Source organism: Crinia signifera, chromosome 9 (assembly GCF_055691185.1).
Source record: "Crinia signifera chromosome 9, ASM5569118v1, whole genome shotgun sequence".
Taxonomy (NCBI): domain Eukaryota; kingdom Metazoa; phylum Chordata; class Amphibia; order Anura; family Myobatrachidae; genus Crinia; species Crinia signifera.
Window position 1 is genome coordinate 160,139,940 of NC_139225.1, and position 26,918 is coordinate 160,166,857.

Genomic DNA, 26,918 nt, shown 5'->3' on the forward strand with positions numbered 1-26,918 from the left:
CACCCACAGCGCAGCATGGTTACCCAATTACTTGCTTTTTTACTGTGTTAAGAAAGCTGAATCAGGCCCACACTAAATGTAAACGTAAAACTGACAATGGACCTGATGCAACCACATATGAATCAGGCCCAATGTTATGACCCAAGTTCTGTCTGGCAATAGTAACACGCACATCTGGGGTATGCCAGAAGCACAGCGCATACATTTAGGTCCCGCTGGCGCCCATGTTGCCAACCATTTATTTGCTGTGAAGCAAATGCATCACTTATGGGCATCTATACAAACTACACAACCCAACTTTCTACATCACAAACAATGCTGTGTCTTGCGTATACCAATAGGTGCAAACTAATTACTTGATTGCCAAAACTTAAGCTACAGATCTGAAGCTAAAATTGTGCCAGGCAGCCATGTCGGGCGCGTCGCAGCACCTCACCACAGACTTTTTGCTGAAATTTGCAGAATATTAGCATCAGAAATGTGATAAATGTACAATACAGGGGTACACTGAGTACTGCAAATCGGTCGTATGGCCCAGTTAGCCTATGATAAATACTGCCATCCTGACAATCCTGCCCTGAATCACTTCTGAATCGGCTTCAATGGGCAATGCTTCATAGAACACACCTATAACCACAGAACCACGGCAATCTTCAGTCTGCACCAAATCCATTAACCAGTCCCCGGGTCTCTACATCTCCCCGAGACGCCATTGCTCATTTAGAAGTGTTGATTGGAAAGAATTAAAAATAAAAATCCCCTAAGAAACACTGAAGTTGTAAAAGACAAAAGCTAATTAAAGGTTAACCCCTCGCAGCAGAGAGAGGTAGAGAAGTAAAGGAGGAGACTTAATCTACCGACTATTATAGTATTTCTATTAAAATGCAAATTATACCGTCCTTGAAATTGTACGAGGAAAAGAAAATCCAGTAAAAAAATATTAATAAGAATGAGTTCTGCATATTGCTGATTTCGCTGCTTTAGTTACACGAGACCATAAAATTCCCGCTTTTCAGCAATAATTTCTGTTTATGACACGAGCGACGTTTCTGGCGGATCCCCAGTCCTTCAGCGGAACGCAGGGGTTTTGTGTTCCATGGGATTTCTGTTCCCAGCAGGGTGTTCTTAGGAATTCTGGAAGTAATGAATGGTACAGTTCTGCAGTTTAATATTGTGCTGTGAACACGAGTCAGCTGTAGCATCCAGTAATAGTACTGTGGCCCTCACTAGTAACATACTGCCAAACATCAGGGCTTATACTGTGGCCCTCAGTAGTAACAACACCATACTGCCAAACATCAGGGCTTATACTGTGGCCCTCAGTAGTAACATACTGCCAAACATCAGGGCTTATACTGTGGCCCTCAGTAGTAACAACACCATACTGCCAAACATCAGGGCTTATACTGTGGCCGGCAGGGCCGGCGCCACCACTAGGCCGCATTAGACAATTGCCACTAGAGGGCGGCATGAAGTGAGGTCATCCTCACCAGCACGCCGCCCTGACTGGAACTGGTGCAGATGAGCAGCAGGTCTGCCTCCACACAGCTCCCCCCACCCCTTTCTGGACCAGTGGGTCTGCCCGCACCCCCCCACCCCCCTCGCTGGAGCAGCGGGTCTGAACGCATCCCCCAGCCCCCTCCCCCCATTATTATTATTGTTTATTTATATGGTGCTTCAGGGGTTCTGCAGCGCCTGACTACACATAAATGAGCAATAAACAAGAAAAATGTATGCTCAATATCGTTAACAATGCCATTGTCATTGGTGATATCTACTGTTGTCAATGACTGCATGCTCAGCGTGCGGCCGGGTGACAGCAATGAACAATATAGTTTACTGCATGTATGCTATGTGTGTGTCTGTATGCTATGTGTGTGTGTATGCTACGTGTGTATGTATGCTATGTGTGTGTCTGTATGCTATGTGTGTGTCTGTATGCTATGTGTGTGTATGTATGCTATGTGCATGTATGCTATGTGTGTGTCTGTATGCTGTGTGCATGTATGCTATGAGTGTGTATGTATGCTCTGTGTGTGTATGTATGCTCTGTGTGTATGTATGCTATGTGTGTGTATGCTACGTGTGTGTATGTATGCTATGTGTGTGTCTGTATGCTATGTGTGTGTGTATGCTACGTGTGTATGTATGCTATGTGTGTGTCTGTATGCTATGTGTGTGTCTGTATGCTATGTGTGTGTATGTATGCTATGTGCGTGTATGCTACGTGTGTATGTATGCTATGTGTGTGTCTGTATGCTATGTGTGTATGTATGCTGTGTGTATGTATGCTATGAGTGTGTATGTATGCTATGTGTGTGTGTATGTATGCTCTGTGTGTATGTATGCTATGTGTGTGTATGTATGCTATGTGTGTGTATGCTACGTGTGTGTCTGTATGCTATGTGTGTATGTATGCTATGTGTGTGTATGTATGCTATGTGTGTATGTATGCTATGTGTGTGTATGTATGCTATGTGTGTGTGTATGTATGCTATGTGTGTGTGTATGTATGCTATGTGTGTATGTATGCTATGTGTGTGGATGTATGCTATGTGTGTGTATGTATGCTATGTGTGTGTCTGTATGCTATGTGTGTGTATGCTACGTGTGTATGTATGCTATGTGTGTGTGTGTATGTATGTATGCTATGTGTGTGTATATATGCTATGTGTGTATATGTATGCTATGTGTGTGTATGTATGTATGCTATTTGTGTGTATGTATGCTATGTGTGTGTATGTATGCTATGTGTGTATGTATGTATGTATGTATGCTATGTGTGTGTATGTATGCACTAAAGTAGAGAATTATGAGTTATACAGTAGGTGCAGAAAGTGGGTGTCCCAGTTCTTGCACTCTCATGCCCCTTTCAGACCGCACTTATTACCCGGTATTTTGCCTTTTTTTTTTACCATTTCAAAACGGTAATATGTGCGGTCTGAAAGGTCCAGAGTGAATTTACAGTTTTAAAATAACCAATATTTTAAAACAGTAAAAAAGCAGGGTCCTACCCGTTTCAGACCCGTTCTTTTTTGCAGTCTGAACGGGTCTGAAACGGTACAGAGGCAGCAGTGAGCACTACTGGTCCCGCACTGTGCATATTTACTGAGCAATGCATATTTAATGAGCGGGACCCGCACATTACATATGCACGGAACAGGATAAGTGCATCAGGGATCTGTAGTGAGCAGGGCAGCGTGCGGGTATTGCCACCTGCCTGTAGCCATGCCAGGGATGCTGCTTCCTGTCTGCTGTATTCTATCGCGCTCCTCTCAGCCTGACCGTGGTGCCACCAGCAGCCTCCAGTCTCATAGCTGCTGTGCGTCCTGTTCTCCAGCTGCGTTCAACCGCTAACTTGGTATTTACGTGTGGCGAGAGAGGGGTTTTAACTTCCTCTGACCCGTTTTAAGAAACGTTTTAAATACCGGGTCTTATCAGGTTTTGCAGTGTTAAAGCAGCATCAGACACACGCGTGTACACCAGCAAAAGGGGCTCATACTAACATTAGCATAAAGTCACAGATGTGACTACCGCAGACGACACTAAATCAGCCCTTATCAGTGCAATCTGGGCCATGTACTTATCATCCCCCTTATATGTTACACTGTTACCGGTTACCTAACGGTCACTCATTTCCACCATCGCAGCCATAACCATAACTGTAACACACATCCTGCTCCCACCGCGCAGAGCTGCAGCTGTAACATTATAAATCATACATAACATATTCCTCCTATGTACAACCATCGGCCACGTTGCTAAGGGACTGGCTGCATTCTTACATGTACTACGCCATTGCCTGACCACTTACAACACAGCAGATGGCGAAAACACACAGCTACGTCTGAGAAGGAACAGCTGCCATTTTATACATCCTCGTAATCCAACCAGGAGAAAACCGCAGAACATTAGAGGAAACTTGAAACTACAGTAAAAGATTAAGAGAAAAGCCAGAATAATGTAAATGCTGGCCCGTACCACGAACAAAGGGAACGTGGGCATCAGGCGATCGCAGTTTGGGTATAAAGTGTTTTTCAATTCAGGGGTAGATGTATCAAATAGTGGATAGAGATAAGGTACCAACCAATCTGCTCCTGAATGTCATTGTTATTTTTTCAAATACAGCCTGTAACATGGCAGTTAGGAGCTAATTGGCTACTTTATCTTTCTCCACTGTATCGTTTTCCGAGCCGTACCCCCCTCCCCCCAAATATTGAATTGTGCAACATTACAAATAGTTACATTATTACAGTTGCTACAATGTTTACAGATGTTTTTCTATTGCCAAGACCTAGAGACTCTGCACGGGTCATAAATGTACTGGGCTATTGGGGGCGATATCACAATCGTGGTGGGGTGCGGGCAGAGGCGTAACTAGATATTCGTAGGCCCCATAGCAAAAGTTTGTAAGGGCCCCCTATTTAGCAACTGATGGTGATAAATGAATGTAAAACATATTGCTTACACAGCAAAAATGGGCCCCCTTCAGCTCTGGGCCCCATAGCAGCTCCACCCCTTGCACCTATGGTAGTTACGCCCTTGGGTGCGGGTACTCATGGCGCTGTGCTTCCGAATAGGCAGAATCTGGCTGCGCCCGTGTCTATCACAAAATTAAGAGACTGCAGGTATTGAAGCCACTGTCACAGATTCTGGGAAGGGGGTATTGGTGCGTGGGGGGGTGGAGCAGAGAGCTGAAATTTTGCCTACGGTAGCGAAAAACCTTGCACCGCACCTGTACACCATAATGTCACAGTCCAGCCCCAGACTTTCCATCATAGCTGTCTATAAATACATCTAGTATTTATTTATTAACAGTTACGTACAGTAGTTGTCAGCAACATATTCCATTGCCCTTTGCACGTGGGAACAAAACAGTAATAAGACAAGACCGGCCGGTAACAGAGAGGGAGGTCGGAGGGCCCTGCTCTCAGGCTTACCCTCTATATTGACATCAGGCCTCAGTGGTCCTTTCAGTTTGCTTAATCCCATTATCCATGGGTCCTCAAACTGCGGCCCTCCAGATGTGGTGAAACTACAAATCCCAGCATGCCTTGCCAGAGTTTTCCTATAAGGGAGTGTTAAAACTGTGGCAAGGCATGCTGGGAATTGTAGTTTCACAACATCTGGAGGGCCGCAGTTTGAGGACCCATTTAGTCAATGAAATCAATATTAACTTTACCAAGCAGCTTATAGGAACAGGCTAGACCCCCAAGTCCCCGGCTAACGGGGGATCTCAGGTCCCCTGTTCTTTTGTGACTGTTGAGCACCCCGGGAGGATTGAGGCTGTTTGTCTCCCTGCGATCCCACATGTTCCTGGGAATTGAATTGTTTATTTCCGGCCAATACTCTTTTTGAAAATAACATTGGCCGTAATCCAGGCAGCAACTCCTACAGGCCAACAGGAAGCCGCTGTGTTCTGGGAGCGTGCCATGGCCGAATGCCACCTCTCCGATTGTTTCCTTGCTACCAACATAAAAAATGTGAAACATTTCAGGAATTAAGGGATCTCTCTGTCTATGGATGGCGCGGAGATCGGACATCCCTAAAAACAACAATTCTACTATTCTTCAAGGACGCAGGCTATTCCCAGGCGACCCGCGTGCTCAGTGCACAGATGATCACACATTAGATGCCGTTTTCAGTAAACAAGAAATAAAATAAAGTTAGAAAAAAAAAATGACACATTAACGCTGTTGACGTTGAGCGATGCTGCCCACTGCGCTACCTGCCGCTACCTACCCGAGACAACAGACAGTCCATAACACCCAACTGTCCCGAATACAGCGGGAATGTCCTGCTATTTAGAGACTGTTCCGCTGTCCCTCCTGTGAGTGACAGTGTCCTGCGTTCATGGGGGGGGGGGGGGGGTTGGGGGAGCAGGAGGATGCGGTGCACATCTCTGCAGTGCAGGGGGCTGACAAGTTGCTAAGGGAGTGCTGGGCATGCCCCCAAAGGATACGAAAATGGGGGTTGCTGTGTTAGGGCACCACCTCTACCCAGACAACGGCCCCTCCGCCCTCTTTTCGGTCCGTTTGTGCCATAGGAGGTATGGACAATCTTCATACTTTCCCTGCCTGTATTAAATGTGCTCTTCAATCCAATATCACACAGTTCCAAGATCATTTAAAGGAATCAGTCAGACAAAAAAGCTCAGAAAACCTGGCCTGCAGACCCATTTAAGTAGACCCAATCTATTTCACCATAATCAGACTCTACAGAGATAACCCACCAATATATTGTTGAGTGTGTATGGAGGCACTGGCAGGCACAGGAATTACATACAAACCCCACACAGATCAACAATAAAAAGGAATTGAACTTATGACCTCATTGCTTTGAGGCAGCATTACTAACCACTACCCCAACTGTTCCCACAATATCTCACCTACAGGGTACTGTAACACGGAGGCATAATATAAATGCTTCAAAGAGCTGGCACTCTAAACTTGCTTCTCTCATAGCCGGCACTCAGGGAAAGCATAAACCTGAGCCCAGCATCCCATTATTCCCCTGTGTGAGAGGCACTGAAACCAAGGACATGTTTGAGGTTACTGTCTCATTAAATACAGGATATATTCCCCCTTTTAGCAGAGTTATCTGCTGCAGGCTGGGAGCAGGCTGCTGCAGCCACCGCTATTGTCAGAAGGATTAACTAGCTCCGCTGTCCCAGTTCATCTCCCAGCCTAAAAAGCTAGAACTTCATCTTATTATCCGTAAGCTCGATAATCTTCCGGGGTCTGCTCTACGCCAAGATCTCTATCCCTGGTGCCCGTGTTATCATTTTATTCTCTCTCCATTACCGCCGCAGAGTTCAGCGCCGTGTTATTCTCTTTATTAACGGAATTACAGAACAACCCCACAATTATCTTCGTGTTTCATCTGCGCCCCAACGCCGCAAACTGTTGATGCTGCAATTGCTATCTAGGAAATTAAATAGGAGAGCACCGGCGGCGATAGCAATGTTTACACCGGCTTAATGAGCCTCTGATAAGCCGCGCGGCTGCCATTGTCCGAAAATCAAATCAAGAACCTCTCGCTTTGTGTGCGTGAACTTTGGCGCTCTCGAAGCGAGAGATTAATCCATGTTTTCCGGAAGCGGCGATGGCGGGATAACACAGCGCTTCCCTGCACTGTGTGTGTATAATTACGGGAGTCAGTCAGCCTAGAGGGGTATGGGTCATTAGTTCGACACATATTAGGTTGACATGGCTAAGATCGACAGGGTTGGAAGGTGGACACACGCATTAGGTCAACAATGGCAAGGTCGACAGTCAAAAGGTTGACAAGCTTCGGGTACAAGTCCATACTTATCGACTTTGTTTCTCTCCTCTCCAGGAGGAGCCCAGTGAGGAGACCAGATGCTGCTGCCAGGAGGGGCGGGACAAGGTTGATGTCAGCAAGCCCCACACCCATGCCACTCATATTTGCTGGTCCGTGGATTGGTGGAGGGGCTAAAATAGCGCGAAATGACCCAATTTGTGTCATTTTAGCCCCTCCCCTTTGCAGCTCTCAAAAATTCATGTCGACCTTTTGACTGTCAACCTTGCCAGAATCTGACTTTTTTGTCATGTTTCATTTCCCCGATCCACCAGTGGAACGCCGAGCATGTCCTCCAATCGGCACATCCTGTCGGCGGATCCACACTTCCCGTGGGTCTGTGGATCGGAGGATTGCCCCCGTTGATGTATGGGCACCTTAAGACTTGGAGAGAGATAGACCCCTAGGTCCTAATGGCATGATCCGTCTATGGTGCTATCTGTGTGGAGATTTCATGTTCTCTCCCATCTGTGAGAGGATTATAGTTTCTCCTTGCTGTGGACTTTCCTAACACAGACTGGATCCTCCACAACCTCTGTACATTGGATCACGTCACCCAGTATGTTGTCGTTATACAACATGATCCAATCACTGTGAGCGCATGAGAGACACACACTGAATGTTGACATCACATTAGGTAAATCTAGGTGACTGTACAATGCAACAGGGGAACTTTCCTTCCTGGCTGCCAACAATGCGTCCGGACTCTTAGAACAAGGCAAAAGCTCCTTATTAGCAGTCCGGAGGGACTCCTGTCACCGGTCTAATACAGTATGCCATGAGGCTACTTAATCACATTAATGTCACATTCTATCATTTTCCAGCCAGGCCAGATAACTTTAACAGAGAACTATTTACAGGTGAAATAAGCCTCGTGATGACAGGGCCTGGAATCGATCACAGCACCAGCGGCTCTCTGTGACCTACATAAAAGGCCAGAGAATAGCACTTATACTCTGATTACAGTGTCAATGTGTGCAGTGTACCCCAGCCACAGCCTCCTTAGCTTGTCAACAGAGAATATTATATATACAGTATACATATAGAGAGAGAGAGAGATCTGATCTGATATGGGTGGGGGTCTTTTTGAAAAAGTTATAGGTATTTAATCTACAGCGGCTGACAATGGCAGTCAGGGGCATAACTAATACTCTGTGGGCCCCATAGCAAAGTCTTCATATGGGCCCCCTGCCCCACTGTCACTACAATGCCCATTAGGGATACATGGATACATGTGATATATTTACAGTAACCATGGATACATGTGATATATTTACAGTAACCATGGATACATGTGACATATTTACAGTAACCATGGATATATGTGACATATTTACAGTAACCATGGATACATGTGATATATTTACAGTAACAGTGGATACATGTGATATATTTACAGTAACCATGGATACAGGTACATGTGATATATTTACAGTAACCATGGATACAGGTACATGTGACATATTTACAGTAACCATGGATACATGGATACATGTGAAGCGTGGCGAGGGGACGCGGTCTCATAAGAAAAACGGGAGCCCAGATATTACATAAGTACCAAATATTTATGGTCAGTCAGACACAGTTACTGCACAGGGGCTGGTATCTATAGAGACAATGGAAGTTGGTAAAGTTTTATAAGAGGGGCACTTTGTACCATTGTCCCTTCCCCGCCACATGTCAAATCCCCTGATCTCCGCAGCCTCGCAGCAGAAAACTCAGCTGCAGGACTCAGACAAAACGCGCCACGTTGGGTTATTTAAACTGATTCTTCTTACTTATCTTGGCGTCGCTCTAATTTCCAGAATGAAATGAACAACATTCTGTGTTTATGTTTCTCCTCAGCCCCTTCAGATGTACAGTAAATGCTCTTAAATGTGGGAATCCTTTTGTGCAGCTTGTAATGATTTACTTGACTCCTTTCTCTCTGTTGTGAATGGGATTAATTGATTTTGGCTTCCAAGTAAATTACATGCCACACTGGAAATTAAAGCTTCTCTACAAATATGTGCGCGGTTCTCAATACGTATTTGTTTTATGAGAATTTACGTATGCGGGGAATATAATTGGCAATCATGGATCTCTGATTTGCTTAGTTTAAATTTTACAGCAAATGTATTAAATGCTTCCACTGGGAGGGCACGGGGAGGACTGAGAACAGCATAGTGCAAGGCAGGCACAATCCGCCGGAGCGGGGTACGGCCAATATGAAGACAAAATGCAGGCCATTGCAATACGCGAAATTAGCTCTGTGGTATAAATATACAAATTGCTCATCATCTCGTGCTAAAATGATATTTTCCTAATTAAATTGTAAAACATCTAGAAGTGCAATTACTGCTGTTTTTGGATGCATTTTCGTGTATAACGCACAATTCCAATCAACGTTAGTAGCAATAACCGCTCTTTGGGCGTGATTTAGACATTTTAAAAATAACGGGTCCCGCTTCTCCTGCATAACGTGGAGAAACAGGCACCCATAGCGGCCGAATGTATTAACCCCCCCCCCCCAGCTGATAAGGAGAGCTGTCATGCCCAGTGCTAACGGCTCTCCTTATCGGCATTCCCGTCGTCCCTGCGCATGCGCGATTATACGTTCCCCATCCTGGCAGTACTGGGCATGCGTGAGATCTCCAGCACAGCCCGGAGCCAGGAGCAGGGCAAAAATTGTCCCCGCAGTGGGGATAGGACACCGCCAGCCCTGACCTGGCGTTGCGGCTTGGGCCTAACGTGCGCTAGGGACAGCCCGCTGTCTCCTGTAATCCCCCGATACTGAGGGGGGGGGGATTACAGGAGACAGCAGGCTGTCTCCAGCGCACATTAGGTGAGCGGTTAGTACATTAGGAAAATGTAATCCCCCCCCCCCAGTTAACCAGCATTCATGCACTTAACTCTGGTTAATACATCTGCTCCATTGTTTCTTTTTCCCCTCTTCTGTGCTTTACAGCCATGAAAATAAATCACTTGAAAACTCTTCAAAAAGTTGCAGGAGGTATAAATGTAGCTCATCTGGATCCCGGTTGTTTAATTCCCTGTTTCCCGTGTCCTCAGGATGCTTCCAAATGTCACTGTACACCCGGTTTGTGTTACACGAGCAGCCTGCCAGCAATAAATAATGGTTTGGAGAACAGTGTGTAAATTGTCAGCCAAAAGGATTTTGAAGGAGAACTGTGTAAGAGTTGTCTTCTCCCCGATGCTGGTCCTACCACAGAACCTTTTTCTGTGGTGCAATTCTCCCCCACCAAACCAGGAGCCTGATTCTCTGCTTAGTGAGCCCTCTAACACCGCCCACCGATAGAACAGTGACGGGTCATGGGTCAAAGCAAAAGCAGCAGTGGGGCTAGGGGGCACCAGACAAAATTTTGTCTAGGGCATCAAATTGGCTAACGCCGGCTCTGCACCAAACACACCCTGTTGGGGTCTGCAATTTGAGTTCCCAGCTGAGCCCATATTCAGGGGGGCTCTGTCACGAGGCCCCAGTCACTGTTAGTGAATTGACAGATACTGATTATTGGTATCGGGAATGTCTACGACCGAGATGCGTATATGTAATAGATGACTGCATACACAATGCAGCCGGCCCCTCTTATGTCTCCTCCGGTGGGAGGCTGACAGCTATGCTGATAAATAACACGGTGGAGAGATTCATGCGAGATCCCCATTCTCCCAATGTTTGATTGACATGATAACTGCATCTGACACGTTGCTTTGTAAGTCACAGCTTATAAACACTCTTGTTATCAGCCGCGCTGAAAGCCTGCCTTCACTATAAGGGGAATCAAGTCAATATATTATAATAATGCAGTATATTACTACAGGGGACAATGCTATAACATCTGCATGGAAGCTGGATACACTGCAGCTGGAAGAGGGAGATGGGATGCTCTTTATCTATAACGCAGATTGGGTTCTCCATTGGCTGGCCTGGGAATAATATGTGTATAAATAGTGATCATGTTTACCCTGTGGTGCCACTGGTGTTTCTCCCTATGCCAGGAGGTAACCAGCCTGAGAGCCACCCTCTGAGAGATAACCCGGTGGCAATAATTGTCTTAGTGCAATACCCACGCTACAGCCTGGCCGCACTGCACCCGGGCACTTACTGTACTTGTGTTATTGTATGTGCCCACGTTGCACCCTGGCACTTACTTTACTTGTATTACTGTATCTGCCCACGCTGCATCCTGGCACTTACTGTACTTGTGTTACTGTATCTGCCCACGCGGAACCCGGGCACTTACTGTACTTGTGTTACTGTATCTGCCCACACGGAAACCTGGCACTTACTGTAATTGTGTTGTTGTATGTGCCCATGCCGCACCCTGACACTTACTGTAATTGTGTTGTTGTATGTGCCCACGCTGCACCCTGGCACTTATTGTACTTGTGTTACTGTATCTGCCCACACAGAACCCTGACACTTACTGTAATTGTATTGTTGTATGTGCCCACACGGAACCATGGCACTTATTGTACTTGTGTTACTGTATCTGCCCACACGGAACCATGGCACTTACTGTACTTGTGTTGTTGTATGTGCCCACGCTGCCCTCTGGCACTTACTGTACTTGTGTTACTGTATCTGCCCACATGGAACCCGGGCACTTACTGTACTTGTGTTACTGTATCTGCCCACATGGAAGCCTGGCACTTACTGTACTTGTGTTGCTGTATGTGCCCACGCTGCATCCTGGTACTTACTGTACTTGTGTACTTGTGTTTCTGATCTGCCCACACGGAACCATGGCACTTACTGTACTTGTGTTACTGTATCTGCCCACACGGAACCCTGGCACTTACTGCAATTGTGTTGTTGTATGTGCCCACACTGCACCCTGGCACTTACTGTACTTGTGTTACTGTATGTGCCCACGCTGCACCCTGGCACTTACTGTAACTGTGTTACTGTATGTGCCCACGCTGCACCCTGGCACTTACTGTACTTGTGTTGCTGTATCCACTTCTTAGTAGGCCGGGTGATTATCAGGAATTGAATGTGTTCTACAGCCCAATAAGAAGCTAATGACAATTTGCAGCCTGTGCGGATTACTTATCACTATAACGCAATAACTGCGCTATAACGTGATCAGCGCGTTCCCCTGTTACAGACCCATCTGCATCTCTTCTCCAATGTGTCATTTACTGTATATAGCAATTCCGCTGTAAAACGGCCAAACTACATCCTAAACATACACAATCCCGGCATGTGACCAGTAATGTAACAAGCTCCATGGCCACTACATAAATAAACATACAGATTTATCATCGAGTCTCCTGTATACTGCTGGAATCTGGAGAGAATATTGCCCATGATTTAATGAAAGTACGGAATGACTGTAAGCAATGTGCAGGCAGCGATAAAACAGCCATTTAATATCTCCCGTAAATCATAATTTGTTTATGCCCTTAAAACATCATCTCATTCGGAAAGAGATTCTGCACTTTCATACATTTAGGAATATTTGTATTTACAGTAAGAGGTGGCGCAGTAACCGCACGTCAGATCCGGAGATAGAAAATCTGTCTATTCCTCAGTTCTCATGTCCAGTCATTTCTGCACAGTCAGCATCAATCGGGAAGGGGGGGGGGGGGGGGGGGGACACACCTTGTATCAGAATATTCACATTATATATTATACCCGGAGCCCTTATCAAGACGGATTTTACATTCTGTCTAAATAGCTTACAAACACATATGAGGTGCTACAGGATTAACCACAAAACAAGTTATTATGGGGGGGATCGGGGGTAGTATTTCAAATATTTTAAAGGGGAGGTCATTGGGTTGAATAAAAAAATAGGGTCAGGTTGTGGGGCAGAATAGAAATGAGAGGAGGGGTAAGTGGGTGTGATATTTTAGTGGAGGGGTAAGTGGGTAGGATATAATAGAGGGGTAAGTGGGCAGGATATAATAGAGGAGGGGTAAGTGGGTAGGATATAATAGAGGAGGGGTAAGTGGGTAGGATATAATAGAGGAGGGGTAAGTAGGCAGGATATAATAGAGGAGGGGTAAGTGGGTAGGATATAATAGAGGAGGGGTAAGTAGGCAGGATATAATAGAGGAGGGGTAAGTAGGCAGGATATAATAGAGGAGGGGTAAGTGGGTAGGATATAATAGAGGAGGGGTAAATAGGTAGGATATAATAGAGGAGGGGTAAGTAGGCAGGATATAATAGAGGAGGGGTAAGTGGGTAGGATATAATAGAGGAGGGGTAAGTGGGTAGTATGTAATAGAGGAGGGGTAAGCGGGTAGGATATAATAGAGGAGGGGTAAGTATTCTTTAGAATAGGAACTACAGAATATATGGTATATTACAGGGGTGGCCAAACCTGTCCTCAAGATCTACCTACAGTCCATGTTTTCCAGGCAACCTGTGGATCTATAGTAGGAATGAATGCAGCATGTTTGAAAATGTGACAGTTAGTAATGACTACAGCTGTGCACCAGCTAGGTGTTCTGGGGAATGTGACAGTTAGTAATGACTGCACCTGTGCACCAGCTAGGTGATCTGGGGAATGTGACAGTTAGTAATGACTACACCTGTGCACCAGCTAGGTGGTCTGAGGAATGTGACAGTTAGTAATGACTACAGCTGCGCACCAGCTAGGTGATCTGGGAAACACGGACTGTTAGTAATGACTACAGCTGTGCACCAGCTAGGTGGTCTGGGGAATATGACAGTTAGTAATGACTTCAGCTGTGCACCAGCAAGGTGATCAGGGGAATGTGACAGTTAGTAATGACTACACCTGTGCACCAGCTAGCTGGTCTGGGGAATGTGAAAGTTAGTAATGACTACAGCTGTGCAGCAGCTAGGTGGTCTGGGGAATATAACAGTTAGTAATGACTTCAGCTGTACAGCAGCTAGGTGATCTGGGGAATGTGACAGTTAGTAATGACTACACCTGTGCACCAGCTAGCTGGTCTGGGGAATGTGACAGTTTGTAATGACTACACCTGTGCACCAGCTACCTGGTCTGGGGAATGTGACAGTTAGTAATGACTGCACCTGTGCACCAGCTAGGTGGTCTGGGGAATGTGACAGTTAGTAAAGACTACACCTGTGCACCAGCTAGGTGGTCTGGGAAAAGTGGGCAGTTGGTAGATCTCCAGGACCGGTTTGGCCACCCATGGTATAATGTATGCAATTAAATGAATTACAATAATTGCACATGGATCAGTTCTAAAGCGAAGGAACACCATTGCCTAACATAGGCCAGTCTGCATACACAGGCATCACATAACAATACATACACCTGAGGGGTGCCCCAGCTTTAGTACACTCTAGAAGTGGAACAGGTGTATACAGTACAATGCTGATGTTTGGCACCTGATGGGGGGCTGTACCCTGCTTTTCCTATTCTCTGTCATTCCGCCCTCTCGTCCCAACAGTTGCAGCGGCAGACACGTAACAGGGCGGAATTAGTGCAACGCTTATTATTTATCCAGCACTAAAGTCAGAAATTGGACCCGTGGGCAGCTGTGAACCTTTAAGCAACCATCAGAGGGGATTATACACTGACAGTGTAAGGAGGAATTATGGGACAGGGACCAAACAATGGCCCTCCTTGCACAGTAATCTTAGCTGCAGTTTGGGGAACATTTACAAATGATAATAAATCTCCATTAATATTTACATTCGATAAAGGCGTTCGGGGGAAACACAGGACACAAGGGGGATTTTCCATTCACAATACACAGCTTCCGTGAAGTACAGCTAATGTCTGCACATACCATTATAAATAGATACAGTAATGAGGACTTCTTTAAATACCCAACTGCATCACATTAGAACACAACGAGGACGTCTTCCGTACGCTGTAATCTATTTCCCAATGTATCAAAAATTACATTAGGGCTACAGGAGAAACACTGGGTCCCGGGGGTGCAATCCTGGCTCATTTTGACCAGGCTCACAAATCTATGCTGGGAGGACAGGAATTCCCAGGCCCGTATATTAATATTGACTCATTGATCATGAAAGGGATTAATCTACGTGTCGTTATGCTGCAAAACCATAACACAAACGGCATCCAGCAGCACACAGGCACGTTACACCGGATTCTAAGTGTAGGGAACAGTTCTGTCTCCAGGTGACCTACTTATTCAGAGCAGGGAAATCATCCCTGGTGACACACTGTACAGCCATAAAATAACCCATAAGGACAATGGGGGTAATTCTGGTCCAATCGCAAGGACCGTCTGGTGGACCGAATTCATCAGTATAAAGCCCATGGTTCCAAGGGTGTTGACCTAATGACTTGACATAGACATCGTCTGTGAGTAATCCGGATACCAGGATTTAGATATAGCTCCGTGACATGAGTATTATATTATGATACAGAAATTACTATTATTATTTAGAGAAAATGAATGTTATTAAATATTAGATTGTTACTGTAAGTTTGTGCAGCAGTGGCGGATCCAGGGGAGAGGCAGCAGCGCAGTTCAAAATTCAAATAGCTGAGCCACACCCAATGCCAGTCAGTCAGTTAGGAATGGCAGTTGCTGGCAGTGGGTATGGCTGCCCTATTTGAATTTTGGACTGTTCTGCAGCACCCCCTCTCGAGCCGCCACTGGTCACAAGTGCTCCCGCCTCCTACCGCTCCATTCTCATCTAGTTTCGACAAACAACAAATACTTCAGCGGGAATTATTAGGGTGAAGTTGGCAAAGCAGTGGAAACAAATATTATTTATACTAGTGCAATGAGATATTGTTGGCAGACAGAAGGGAAGCAAGGGCAAATATATTTTTGGGGTCCCGTACTGGGGTAGAATGGTCAATTTTTCAGCTTTGTTTTCGCTCTTTGCACACTTGTGCGCAATTTCAGTATGCGGACCCATACCCCGATAGATGTGGATTTGAATACACATTTACAGAATGTGGGCTGGATACACATTACATTATCCAAAAGGTTGATTTTATTGATCTTAATCAATGTTTTTGATATTAAGCTTATAGTAAAAATGTGGTTTACCCCTGGAGCAAGCATCGATTCTCATGGATAAAAATCCAAATTTTTCAACCAACTTTTATTAAATACACCCCAAAATATTGTGTCACCGCTGTGTGTCAGCAAACGCACACTGTAACACATTGTAATGGACGCAACTCAGCCAGCCTGGCCACTGTCGCACCTTTCTTAAAGCCTATTTCCTTTAATGCAGTCCAATAAAATGACATTTAATGGTGCACTAAGCAGTGGGTAGGGGACATAATGTTAATTTAGCAAATAGGCTTATATTTTGAAAAAAAAAATGTGAGCAAGACATTTTCGAATGGATCATTAATTTCCAACATCTATACTTTTATGACGGTGATCGCTAAACTTTACGGCTTTCCAGCTGTTCAAACTAAGCTTTAAGGCTTTTTAACTCTGGTGCTTAACATGAGGTTGAAGAAAAGGTTCCCTCTCTACATAGACGTCTGGCTGCATGAAACCACCGGGTCCGGCTGAATGAAACCACCGGTTCTGTCTGCCTACCTGCCCGGTGAGCCCTCTCTCCTTGGCACACACCAAGCATCTAAACTAGACTTCATATCCCCCTCATATCGGGAATGGCTCAAATAAATCTAATATTAGACTATAAACAAATCCTGCGCACAGAAATGGCCACTGATCCTGTATGGTCTCATTTTGGGCACGGAGAGAGCCATTGTTTTTGTCTCTGCCTTTTTCTTACCTCTTCCCAAATGTTTTCATATCAATGTTATTCTAAGTTTATAAGACAGGGATGAAAGTTACAAGGATTACATATAGACTTTACAGCGGGATAACATTACACGAGCGAATGCAATCAAACCAAATACAGTTCAGCAAATGTACATTTCTGTCGCGGTGGCTGTAAAAGTTTTATTGATTGGAGCGATCCCTGAATTTCCTGGCTGGCACTTCATCTATAAGTAGATTCAGAGCTCCGAGACTTTTAATGATGATGTTAAACAACATTACTTTTAGCATATTTAAGCATTATGCTTTAATAAAAAAATCTTTACAGTATAGTGGTCACATAAAAATTTGTTATAGTATAGCAATGAGCAAAGGTTGGCTCATAATACCACTAAGATCAGCACCGAGTTGGGTTACAAAGTATCTTAATACTTTTTGGACTAGACGTGACATATAAAACAGAAACGTAATCCAATCATCAAGATTAACAGGAAACGCAGCTGTGTCTGCTTTATGCGCTTCGTTATCGTTCTATAGAAAGTTAACACTTCTTAAATCTAGTTTTTAATTTCTTGGAAGAAAGACCTGACAATTGCACAAAGTTTCTTGTTTGTGCCCAGATATTTGGCTAAATACCAAGTGTGCTTTAGTGTGACATAAGCCTGATATTGCTACTCTGTGCTGCCGGGGGACCCTGCTCCTCCCACTATATAACTCTCAGTCTGTGGCTTCCTGCTGCCTCCATTCCCCTCCTCACATCATGTCACTGCCCCTGTCACATGCAGCCCTGTCCTCACTGACACATCACTCATCTCCTGATATAATCTGTGCTGCTGGGGGATCCTGCTCCTCCCACTATATAACTCTCAGTCTGTGGCTTCCTGCTGCCCCCATTCCCCTTCTCACATCATGTCACTGCCTATGTCACATGCAGCCCTGTCCTCACTGACACATCCCTCATCTCCTAATATACTCTGTGCTGCCGGGGGATCCTGCTCCTCCCACTATATAACTCTCAGTCTGTGGCTTCCTGCTGCCCCCAATCCCCTCCTCACATCATGTCACTGCCTATGTCACATGCAGCCCTGTCCTCACTGACACATCCCTCATCTCCTGATATAATCTGTGCTGCTGGGGGATCCTGCTCCTCCCACTATATAACTCTCAGTCTGTGGCTTCCTGCTGCCCCCATTCCCCTTCTCACATCATGTCACTGCCTATGTCACATGCAGCCCTGTCCTCACTGACACATCCCTCATCTCCTGATATACTCTGTGCTGCCGGGGACCCTGCTCCTCCCACTATATAACTCTCAGTCTGTGGCTTCCTGCTGCCTCCATTCCCCTCCTCACATCATGTCACTGCCCCTGTCACATGCAGCCCTGTCCTCACTGACACATCACTCATCTCCTGATATAATCTGTGCTGCTGGGGGATCCTGCTCCTCCCACTATATAACTCTCAGTCTGTGGCTTCCTGCTGCCCCCATTCCCCTTCTCACATCATGTCACTGCCTATGTCACATGCAGCCCTGTCCTCACTGACACATCCCTCATCTCCTAATATACTCTGTGCTGCCGGGGGATCCTGCTCCTCCCACTATATAACTCTCAGTCTGTGGCTTCCTGCTGCCCCCAATCCCCTCCTCACATCATGTCACTGCCTATGTCACATGCAGCCCTGTCCTCACTGACACATCCCTCATCTCCTGATATAATCTGTGCTGCTGGGGGATCCTGCTCCTCCCACTATATAACTCTCAGTCTGTGGCTTCCTGCTGCCCCCATTCCCCTTCTCACATCATGTCACTGCCTATGTCACATGCAGCCCTGTCCTCACTGACACATCCCTCATCTCCTGATATACTCTGTGCTGCCGGGGGATCCTGCTCCTCCCACTATATAACTCTCAGTCTGTGGCTTCCTGCTGCCCCCATTCTCCTCCTCACATCATGTCAATGCCCCTGTCACATGCAGCCCTGTCCTCACTGACACATCCCTCATCTCCTGATATACACTGTGCTGCTGGGGACCCTGCTCCTCCCACTATATAACTATCAGTCTGTGCCTTCCTGCTGCCCCCATTCCCCTCCTCCCATAATGTCACTGCCCCTGTCACATGCAGCCCTGTCCTCACTGAAACGTCACACTCTCCTGATAAACTCTGTGCTGTTGGGGACCCTGCTCCTCCCACTATATAACTCTGTCTGTGGCCTCCTGCTGCCCCCATTCCCCTCCTTACATCATGTCACTGCCCCTGTCACATGCATCCCTGTCCTCACTGACACATCACTCATCTCCTGATATACTCTGTGCTGCTGGGGACCCTGCTCCTCCCACTATATAACTCTCAGTCTTTGACTTCCTGCTGTCCCCATTCCCCTCCTCACATCATGTCACTGCCCCTGTCACATGCATCCCTGTCCTCACTGAAACATCACACTCTCTCCTGATATACTCTGTGCTGCTGGGGACCCTGTTCCACCCACTATATAACTCTGTCTGTGGCTTCCTGCTACCCCCATTCTCCTCCTCACATCATGTCACTGCCCCTGTCACATGCAGCCCTGTCCTCACTGACACATCACACATCTCCTGATATACACTGTGCTGCTGGGGACCCTGCTCCTCCCACTATATAACTATCAGTCTATGCCTTCCTACTGCCTCCATTCCCCTCCTCACATCATGTCACTGCCCTTATCACATGCAGCCCTGTCCTCACTGACACATCCCTCATCTCCTGATATACTCTGTGCTGCTGGGGACCCTGCTCCTTTCACTATATAACTCTCAGTCTGTGGCTTCCTGCTGCCCCCCTTCCCCTCCTCACATCATGTCACTGCCCCTGACACATCACTCATCTCCTGCTGGGGACCCTGCTCCCCCCACTATATAACTCTCTCAGACTGTGGACATGTAAGCTTGGTCACTTCCTCATTAGAGTGCCCCCATTATTATGTTGTTGTACAGTATGTGCATTGTGTGAGGATGAGTGTGGATGTGTGCTGTCGCAGTGTAATACAGCTTACTGTACCTCGGTGATGCTTAGCTTCAGCATACTCTGACCAGCATCCCAACATTTAATATTTGAAGGGCATGTGTTGATGCAATTAGGCACAAACATGATAATTATGCATGGTCAATGATTTATGCCACTATATTATAAGAGGACCAGCTGCTAATGACTCTGTAGTGCCCAATTCATATTTGGGTCAAAGTTTCATAAAGGTTAAAAAAAGAAAAGAAAATCTACAATAATTATAAGGGAGAATATAATTCTGGTATTATTAAACCAATTTAAATGATTTGATTCCAAGTTAAAACTGCTCCTTCATAACGTTAAATAAGGTATTTATTAGTAAGTATTAAAAAGAATGCTAGAATTTACCCCCCCCCCCCCCAAAAAAAAAAATACAGATTTTCAGTAACTGTTGAGTAAAACTGTAAAATCCTTGTTTACGCTACGTGTCTTTATGTCAGCATTCAGAAAGTTGACATTACCGGATCAAGTTCAGGTCTAAGGATGGGTTAGGGCACTAACAGTAGAAGAAAGTTATGTTGACATGGGCAATGTTGACATTATGATTGTGTCAACATTGTGACCATGTGACATAAAGACATACAGTAACATCCATTTAGACATTCCGAATGTCCTAATTTAGACCAGTGATTCTCAACCTCAATCCTCAAAGACCCCCAACAGTTCATGGTTTCCTGGTCTCCACACAGAATTACAAGTGAAGAAATTAGCTCCACCTGTGGAACTTTTAAAACGTGTCAGTGAATAATGAGTATACCTGTGCACCTGCAGGGTGACCTGGAAATCATGAACTGTTGGGGGTCCTTGAGAACCGAGGTTAAGAACCACGGATTTAGACCATGTCATTGTTCTGGAGTCAACATTTTATACCAACACCCTTGATTTACTCTTTTGCTCAATTCAAAACTAATCGCATGATCCGATGATTTTCTTAATGCGCTATTACTGCCTTCGGATAAACATAAACAGAGGGTGCTGGCTTATTTTAAAGGGGCAGCCACCACCTTAAGGGTATAACTGAGTATGGACAACTCTCATGTGGACAACTTGCGATGATTTCTCCAACCCTCACCCCATCTCCCTCTAGTGGAGTTATGCAACTCGTTCCACTGTACAATTCTATGAGATACAACACAAAATATGATCTATCAGCCAACAGAATATTTTGTGTTGTAAAAAAGTGATGTAAAAATTAACGTAAGAAATACACGGTATAATCAGAGACTATTACCAGGAAAGAAAAACCTAAACTCCAAAAGAAACTGCTACAGTACCTCAAATCAGCTCAACAACCAACGTGAAATTCCTTTTTTAATTATGTCACAGCATCTTCTCCAGAACTTCGGGCATGTGACATCTAGATATTGATAAAGCTTTCATTAAAACGCAATATCAAGAGGATTGATGGGCTGATTTCATGGATCATATGCTGTACCAGTGATGTCGAATACTTTCAAATTTATATATAGCAAAAGAGGTAAAGCAACATTAGATACCAACCTTGAGGAGGTCATAGTTCTGAATTCCATTCTTGCCCACATCTGCGTCAATGGCAGATGGCACGGAGTATCGAGAATTGACTGCCGTATTTTCCGGAATGGAGATATTGATAACCGTCGATGGGAACAGAGGAGAGTTGTCATTGATGTCTTCGATCAAGAATCGGATCTTGACTAAGGTGAAGACCTCGTCGGGCAGAACGGCCACTTCCACTTCGTAAAAGCATTTGTTTTCTGTAAATATACCGGAGCAAAGCTTTTCGCGGTCTATCCGGTTTGAGGTGGTGAAGATCTCACCAGTGTTCTCTTCCACGCGCACCAGTGGAACATCGCTGGTCTTGTAGACCAGCTTAAACTGAAGAGGGGTGGACAGAGCTACATCGGGGTCCAGCGTCAGGTTAAGGTCCCTCAACAAGTTTCCGATGGATATATTTTCCCCCTGTTCTTCTCGTATGATGTAATTCTTCTCCTGGGCACCAGACTCGTAGATGATACAGGCTATGAAAACTGCCAAAAGATATGTTGCAGATAGCAAGTCCATCTCCAGAACGGTTCTTCAAATGTTGTACCTAGAAAAGCCACTGCGGAGATAAAGAGAAAATAAGTCAATTGGTCAGAGTCGATACAAAGAAAGCAGAGGAATCACAGACACTATGGGGGAAATTTACTAAAGGGAATTTGTAAAAAATAGGTGTTTGTATCCGGAAATACACTTATTTTTTACATTTACTATCCCGAAAATATGGCAATTTGTATTCGTATCGATAGCACATCAATTCGAATACGAATTGCCGTATTTTCGAGATAGTAAATGTCAAAAATAAGTGTATTTCTGGATACAAATACAGCTATTTTTTTTACAAATTTCCTTTAGTAAATTTCCCCCTATGAATCAGTCAGACATATTTATCAAACATTTCATCATGCAAATGGATCATCAAACATTGGGTCGAATTCATATGATAAAACGGAGAGTGATAAACAATCAGCTCCTACCTGTCATTTTTCAAACACAGCCTGTAACATGACAGTTAGGAGCTGATTGGCTGGCTTTTGATCACTCTCAATTTTGTCACTTTGTGAAGCTTGATACATCTGGCCCTATACCACTTTGTAACGGAATACTCATTGCAAATAGGATTGTAGCAGCCCCTTTGCGCATATGCATTGAGATCGCCACCCCTGCGCAGCCTGCCGATAATCACTCCGTTGCGCGATAATGCCCCATTAATTTAGTGGAAGATATACAAGGAACCACAAACTTTGTTTGACTGCTTATACGTCATACAATTAGCAACGTCCAGTCAGTTTTTTTAACCGCTACACAACTAAACAATAATACTATTAATAGGTCACACTACACTTTTAATTACAATCCCCTACGTTTTATCGCACAATCACACATATTGTACACCAGGAAACTCCGCTCTCCAGAGACAATAATGGATTATGTCGCAACGTGTCACATTTAGTGAAACTTCCAGGAGAATGTGGGCGACGTGTTCTACCTCTGCCTCACGTCTGTGTCTGCGGCAGCTTTCTGTCAGCGATTTAGTGCTATCAGATGCAGAATTATCAGCTGGATTTACCGTCAATGTCAGACAGAAATTCACTTGGAGGAATAGGTTTAGGTCGCACTTGACAGTTTAGATTTGATGTCAGATGTAATTGACAATAATGATGCACAAAATTTGGGTATCAATATTATGCAGAGACAGGTGCTTAAACGGCAGCCTTAAAATAGACCCTTATCTTATATAGAGAAGGGGGGGGGGGGGGGCATTTAGTGGACTGATCCAATATCCATGATTTAACTTGACTGCATTCTTATCTATGGTGGTTCAGTCCAAGATTAGCAATGTTATTGTACCCAGGGGGTAATTCAGGGGTGGGTGCTAATTGCATCACTGAAGAGTCTTTGGTCACCACCCCCAAACAGCCCCAGGCTGCTTAAATGGCTCTACACACAATGACGCAGGACCGGTTGTGTACATGCACGGAATTGGCCCTGTGCATACGTAAGCACCCCGCCATTGAAGTTGTAAATAAACCATCAGGTTTATAGTACCCAATGGTTTGCATACACTTTATCAAAGGCAGCCAACCCGTGTCCAAGATTTCTCTCGCGCTGCCCCCCTGCACTGGAACGACCTCCCGCCACCCATCAGGCTATCTGATTCCCTTACCTCCTTCAAGCGCTCCCTCAAAACCCACTTTTTTTCGACTAGCCTATCCCTCTTCCTAACCTCTTTTGATCCTCCTATCCTGCCTCCGTTCCCCTCCGTTCCTACTTATCCTATTGTATTTCGTTCGTCCACCCACCTATTTTTAGTATGTTAACTCTTATGAGCAGGGCCCTCCTTCCTCACGTACTCACCCTACCTCATTACCTCACCTGTGCTCCTGTCCTGTTCTTCACTTCCTCTACTTCATCTTCAGTCTCCTTGACAATTTTGACACCTACTTCTGAACTGATGCTGATTTTAGTTCTACCAGCTATACCCCTATTTATACTGTATCTTTCAACACACCCTGTACGTTACCTTGTAATTTGTTTTTTTTTGTTTGCTATGTACGGCGCTGCGGACACTTTGCGGCGCCTTATAAATAAACGTACTACTACTACTACTACTACTATACGGAAATCTCAAACTTGCCTCCTAATTTTACATCTACATACTAATCCAATGAAAGGTTTCCAACATGCAGGAATAAGTCTGTCCGGGGTAAGAACAGAACAAACTACTTAGCCAGTAAGGACTTAGTAAAGGTGCCCATACACTAGTAAGATTTATCTTCAGATCTGGCTGGTTGGAACAAAAACATGGATATGGATGAGTGACAGTTTGTCAGTTTTCCAGCATTTCCAAGCAAATGGTCAACTGTCATTTGCTCTCATCCATAACCATGTTTTTGTTCCAACCAGCCAGATCTGAAGATAAATCTGCTCGTGTATGGCCACCTTCAGGACCACTCTGTACTGGGAATGGGCCCAGGGTAAGTATACATTGGGGAAACGGTGGGACGGAGCTGTGTGAGAGGACGCGGTTTGGGGGTAGGGGCTGATAGGGAGCAAGGCAGAGGCTGGACGAGACTGGGTTAGATCATGGTAAACAAGCATTCTCCATGTCCATTTACTAATATATTTTCTGAATTTACAATAATAGACTTTTGCAGTTGGAGCCAGTCTTGTGCCCCCTAAACTGTACCAGGAAAGGACTGAGATTAGGTGGTACAGAGCAGTAAGGTGGATGGTTTCGGTCAGGAGAGCCATGGTAGAGACAGGCCCGGGTGCTGGATGGGTTAGTCAAGGGGTAGACAGTCTAGACTGGTCATATAGAGTCCATTTATTAATATACAGTATACTGTATATACAAAGTGTCTGTCTACAATGGCCACTTCTATATGGACTCTATAGAGGGAATCAACAAAACAGTCCATATTTCTCTTTGTACCCTGCATAAGAACCCTTTGCCAGGCAGCAGTGCCATCTGATAAACAAACACATTTTTATGCCAAGAGACTGACTGGCACATATTGTTTAAAGCTCCGTTCACCAGTCTTTAGTAAGAAAAGAACGTGATTGTGGAACGACTGTCACTGAACAAGAGAAAACAGATGTGAATGTCAAATATTTTATTTTTCAAGCAGCTACAGAAATGCAATCACCCACTGGGCGTTTTGTCGTATCGGCTGTGGGTTAGAATGTAAAAAGCCTTTAGACATTCATCAGCAAGACACAACAGCCGCAGTAACATCAATTACGGCCCCCACTCCGGTGCAACGCCAAGAGAAGGGCAGCCCAGAAAACCTCTGCCTGGTCCATATCTGCAATGGTTATAATGGGCAGTGACCTAGTAACTACTGGCCGGTTATTAATGTACAAAGGGGGCTGCGTACACTATGCGGCGCCTGAGTAATAATTTATAATAATAATAATAATACTACTAATAATAATAAAATGCAGGCTATTATGGTACAAAAATCACCAATAGAATTTGCCAACAGATTCCACTGTACTGTAAAGGAGGGGTCTTGTTATAGAGTTATTGGGCAACATAGGACTTAGAGGGGGCAGTCCTGGCTTAAGGCTGCCCAGTGGCTTTTCTATAATGGGTGCAGCATGTGCTGTGCACATGGGCCCCTTAGTCCAGAGGGCCACAAGGGTCTGTATATGGTCATTAGGTCAATCCTATGAAGGTCAACATACGGTCAACATGCCAACATGAGTTTTTTTCGTTTGTGTTTTAAAAAAAAATTGTGCCGACAGGCAGTATTCCATACCTTACCATCCAATATGGCGGGATCAAATTTTTTACTATATCCTCAAAGACCCCCTCCCAGCTCCATACAGTCTCTGAGGATATACTGTAGTAAAACATTTGACATGTTTAGACGACAGAGGTCATCGTTAATGACACACTGGAATACACATCGTTAATGATATGATGCGTACACACCAGACGATTTGCCCAATATATCGTTACCAATATAATTATCATGCATATCGTTAACCAAGTATCGTATAGTTTGTACGCACCTCAACTGCCATGTCACAAACTGTATTTGTAAAATGTCAGATAGTAGTTGATAGGTTCGTACTTTACCTCTCACCAAGGTTTGATACATTGGGGCAGATGTCTTAAGCCTTAACAAGAGATAAATGCAAGGTTGATAAAGAGAGATTAATGTCCAGCCAATCACATCCTAACTGCCATGTTACAGACTGTGTTTGAAAAAAGTCAGTAAGGAGCTGATTGGCTGGACGTCTATCTCTCTTTATCAACCTTGCATATATCTCTTGTTAAGGCTTAATATATCTGCCCTAATACCCCCCTTTAATGCGCTTAATTCTGGGGGGAGGGGGGGGGGGTTATTTTATTTGCAAACACAATTTTAACCAACCTTCTAATTCACCACAAATGTTGAGGATGTCAATATTTACAATGAACGACTTACACTGCTACGGGGGGAAAAAAAGATGGTTTTAGAATTATACAGGTTTAAGCTCATAAATTTGCCGGCTACGCGGACACTGCGGGACCCTCTGATTTGCAGCCTCATTTTCTGCGATGTAAGAATAACACCGGTGACAACGTAACAGCGCCGGCAGCTGATAGATACACGGTGGGACTATGTCTGGAATAACAATGTGACGCGTCGTTGCAGCTTTGTAGTGCTGAGCACACAGGCTGGATGGATCTATGCAGAGCTGAGCTGAGGATCTACATTTTCTGCACAGCTGAAGCCTAGGGCACATGTGGCAGCAATGGGCTTATTCCCAGCAGTGGGTTCAGAACTAGATTGTCACTTCTCATACCTGGGACATGGGAAAGCTCCGCGGCGCAGGAATGATCAAGTGTGTGGAAACCGGGAGCAACTCAA

The 26,918-nt window shown here is 45.0% G+C and overlaps 1 protein-coding gene across 8 annotated transcripts in view; it reads right to left on the reverse strand.

Moving 5' to 3' along the window:
- The window catches only part of PCDH11X (protocadherin 11 X-linked), a 1,005,792-nt gene that overhangs the window by 836,933 nt on the left and 141,941 nt on the right, over positions 1 to 26,918 (reverse strand). For all 8 annotated transcript variants that reach the window (XM_083160344.1, XM_083160340.1, XM_083160341.1 and 5 more), the window contains exon 2: positions 21,535 to 22,114. In XM_083160344.1, coding sequence (XP_083016470.1) covers positions 21,535 to 22,074 — 540 coding nt within the window. In that variant the 5' untranslated portion in view covers positions 22,075 to 22,114. The remainder of the gene's footprint in view (positions 1 to 21,534; positions 22,115 to 26,918) is intronic.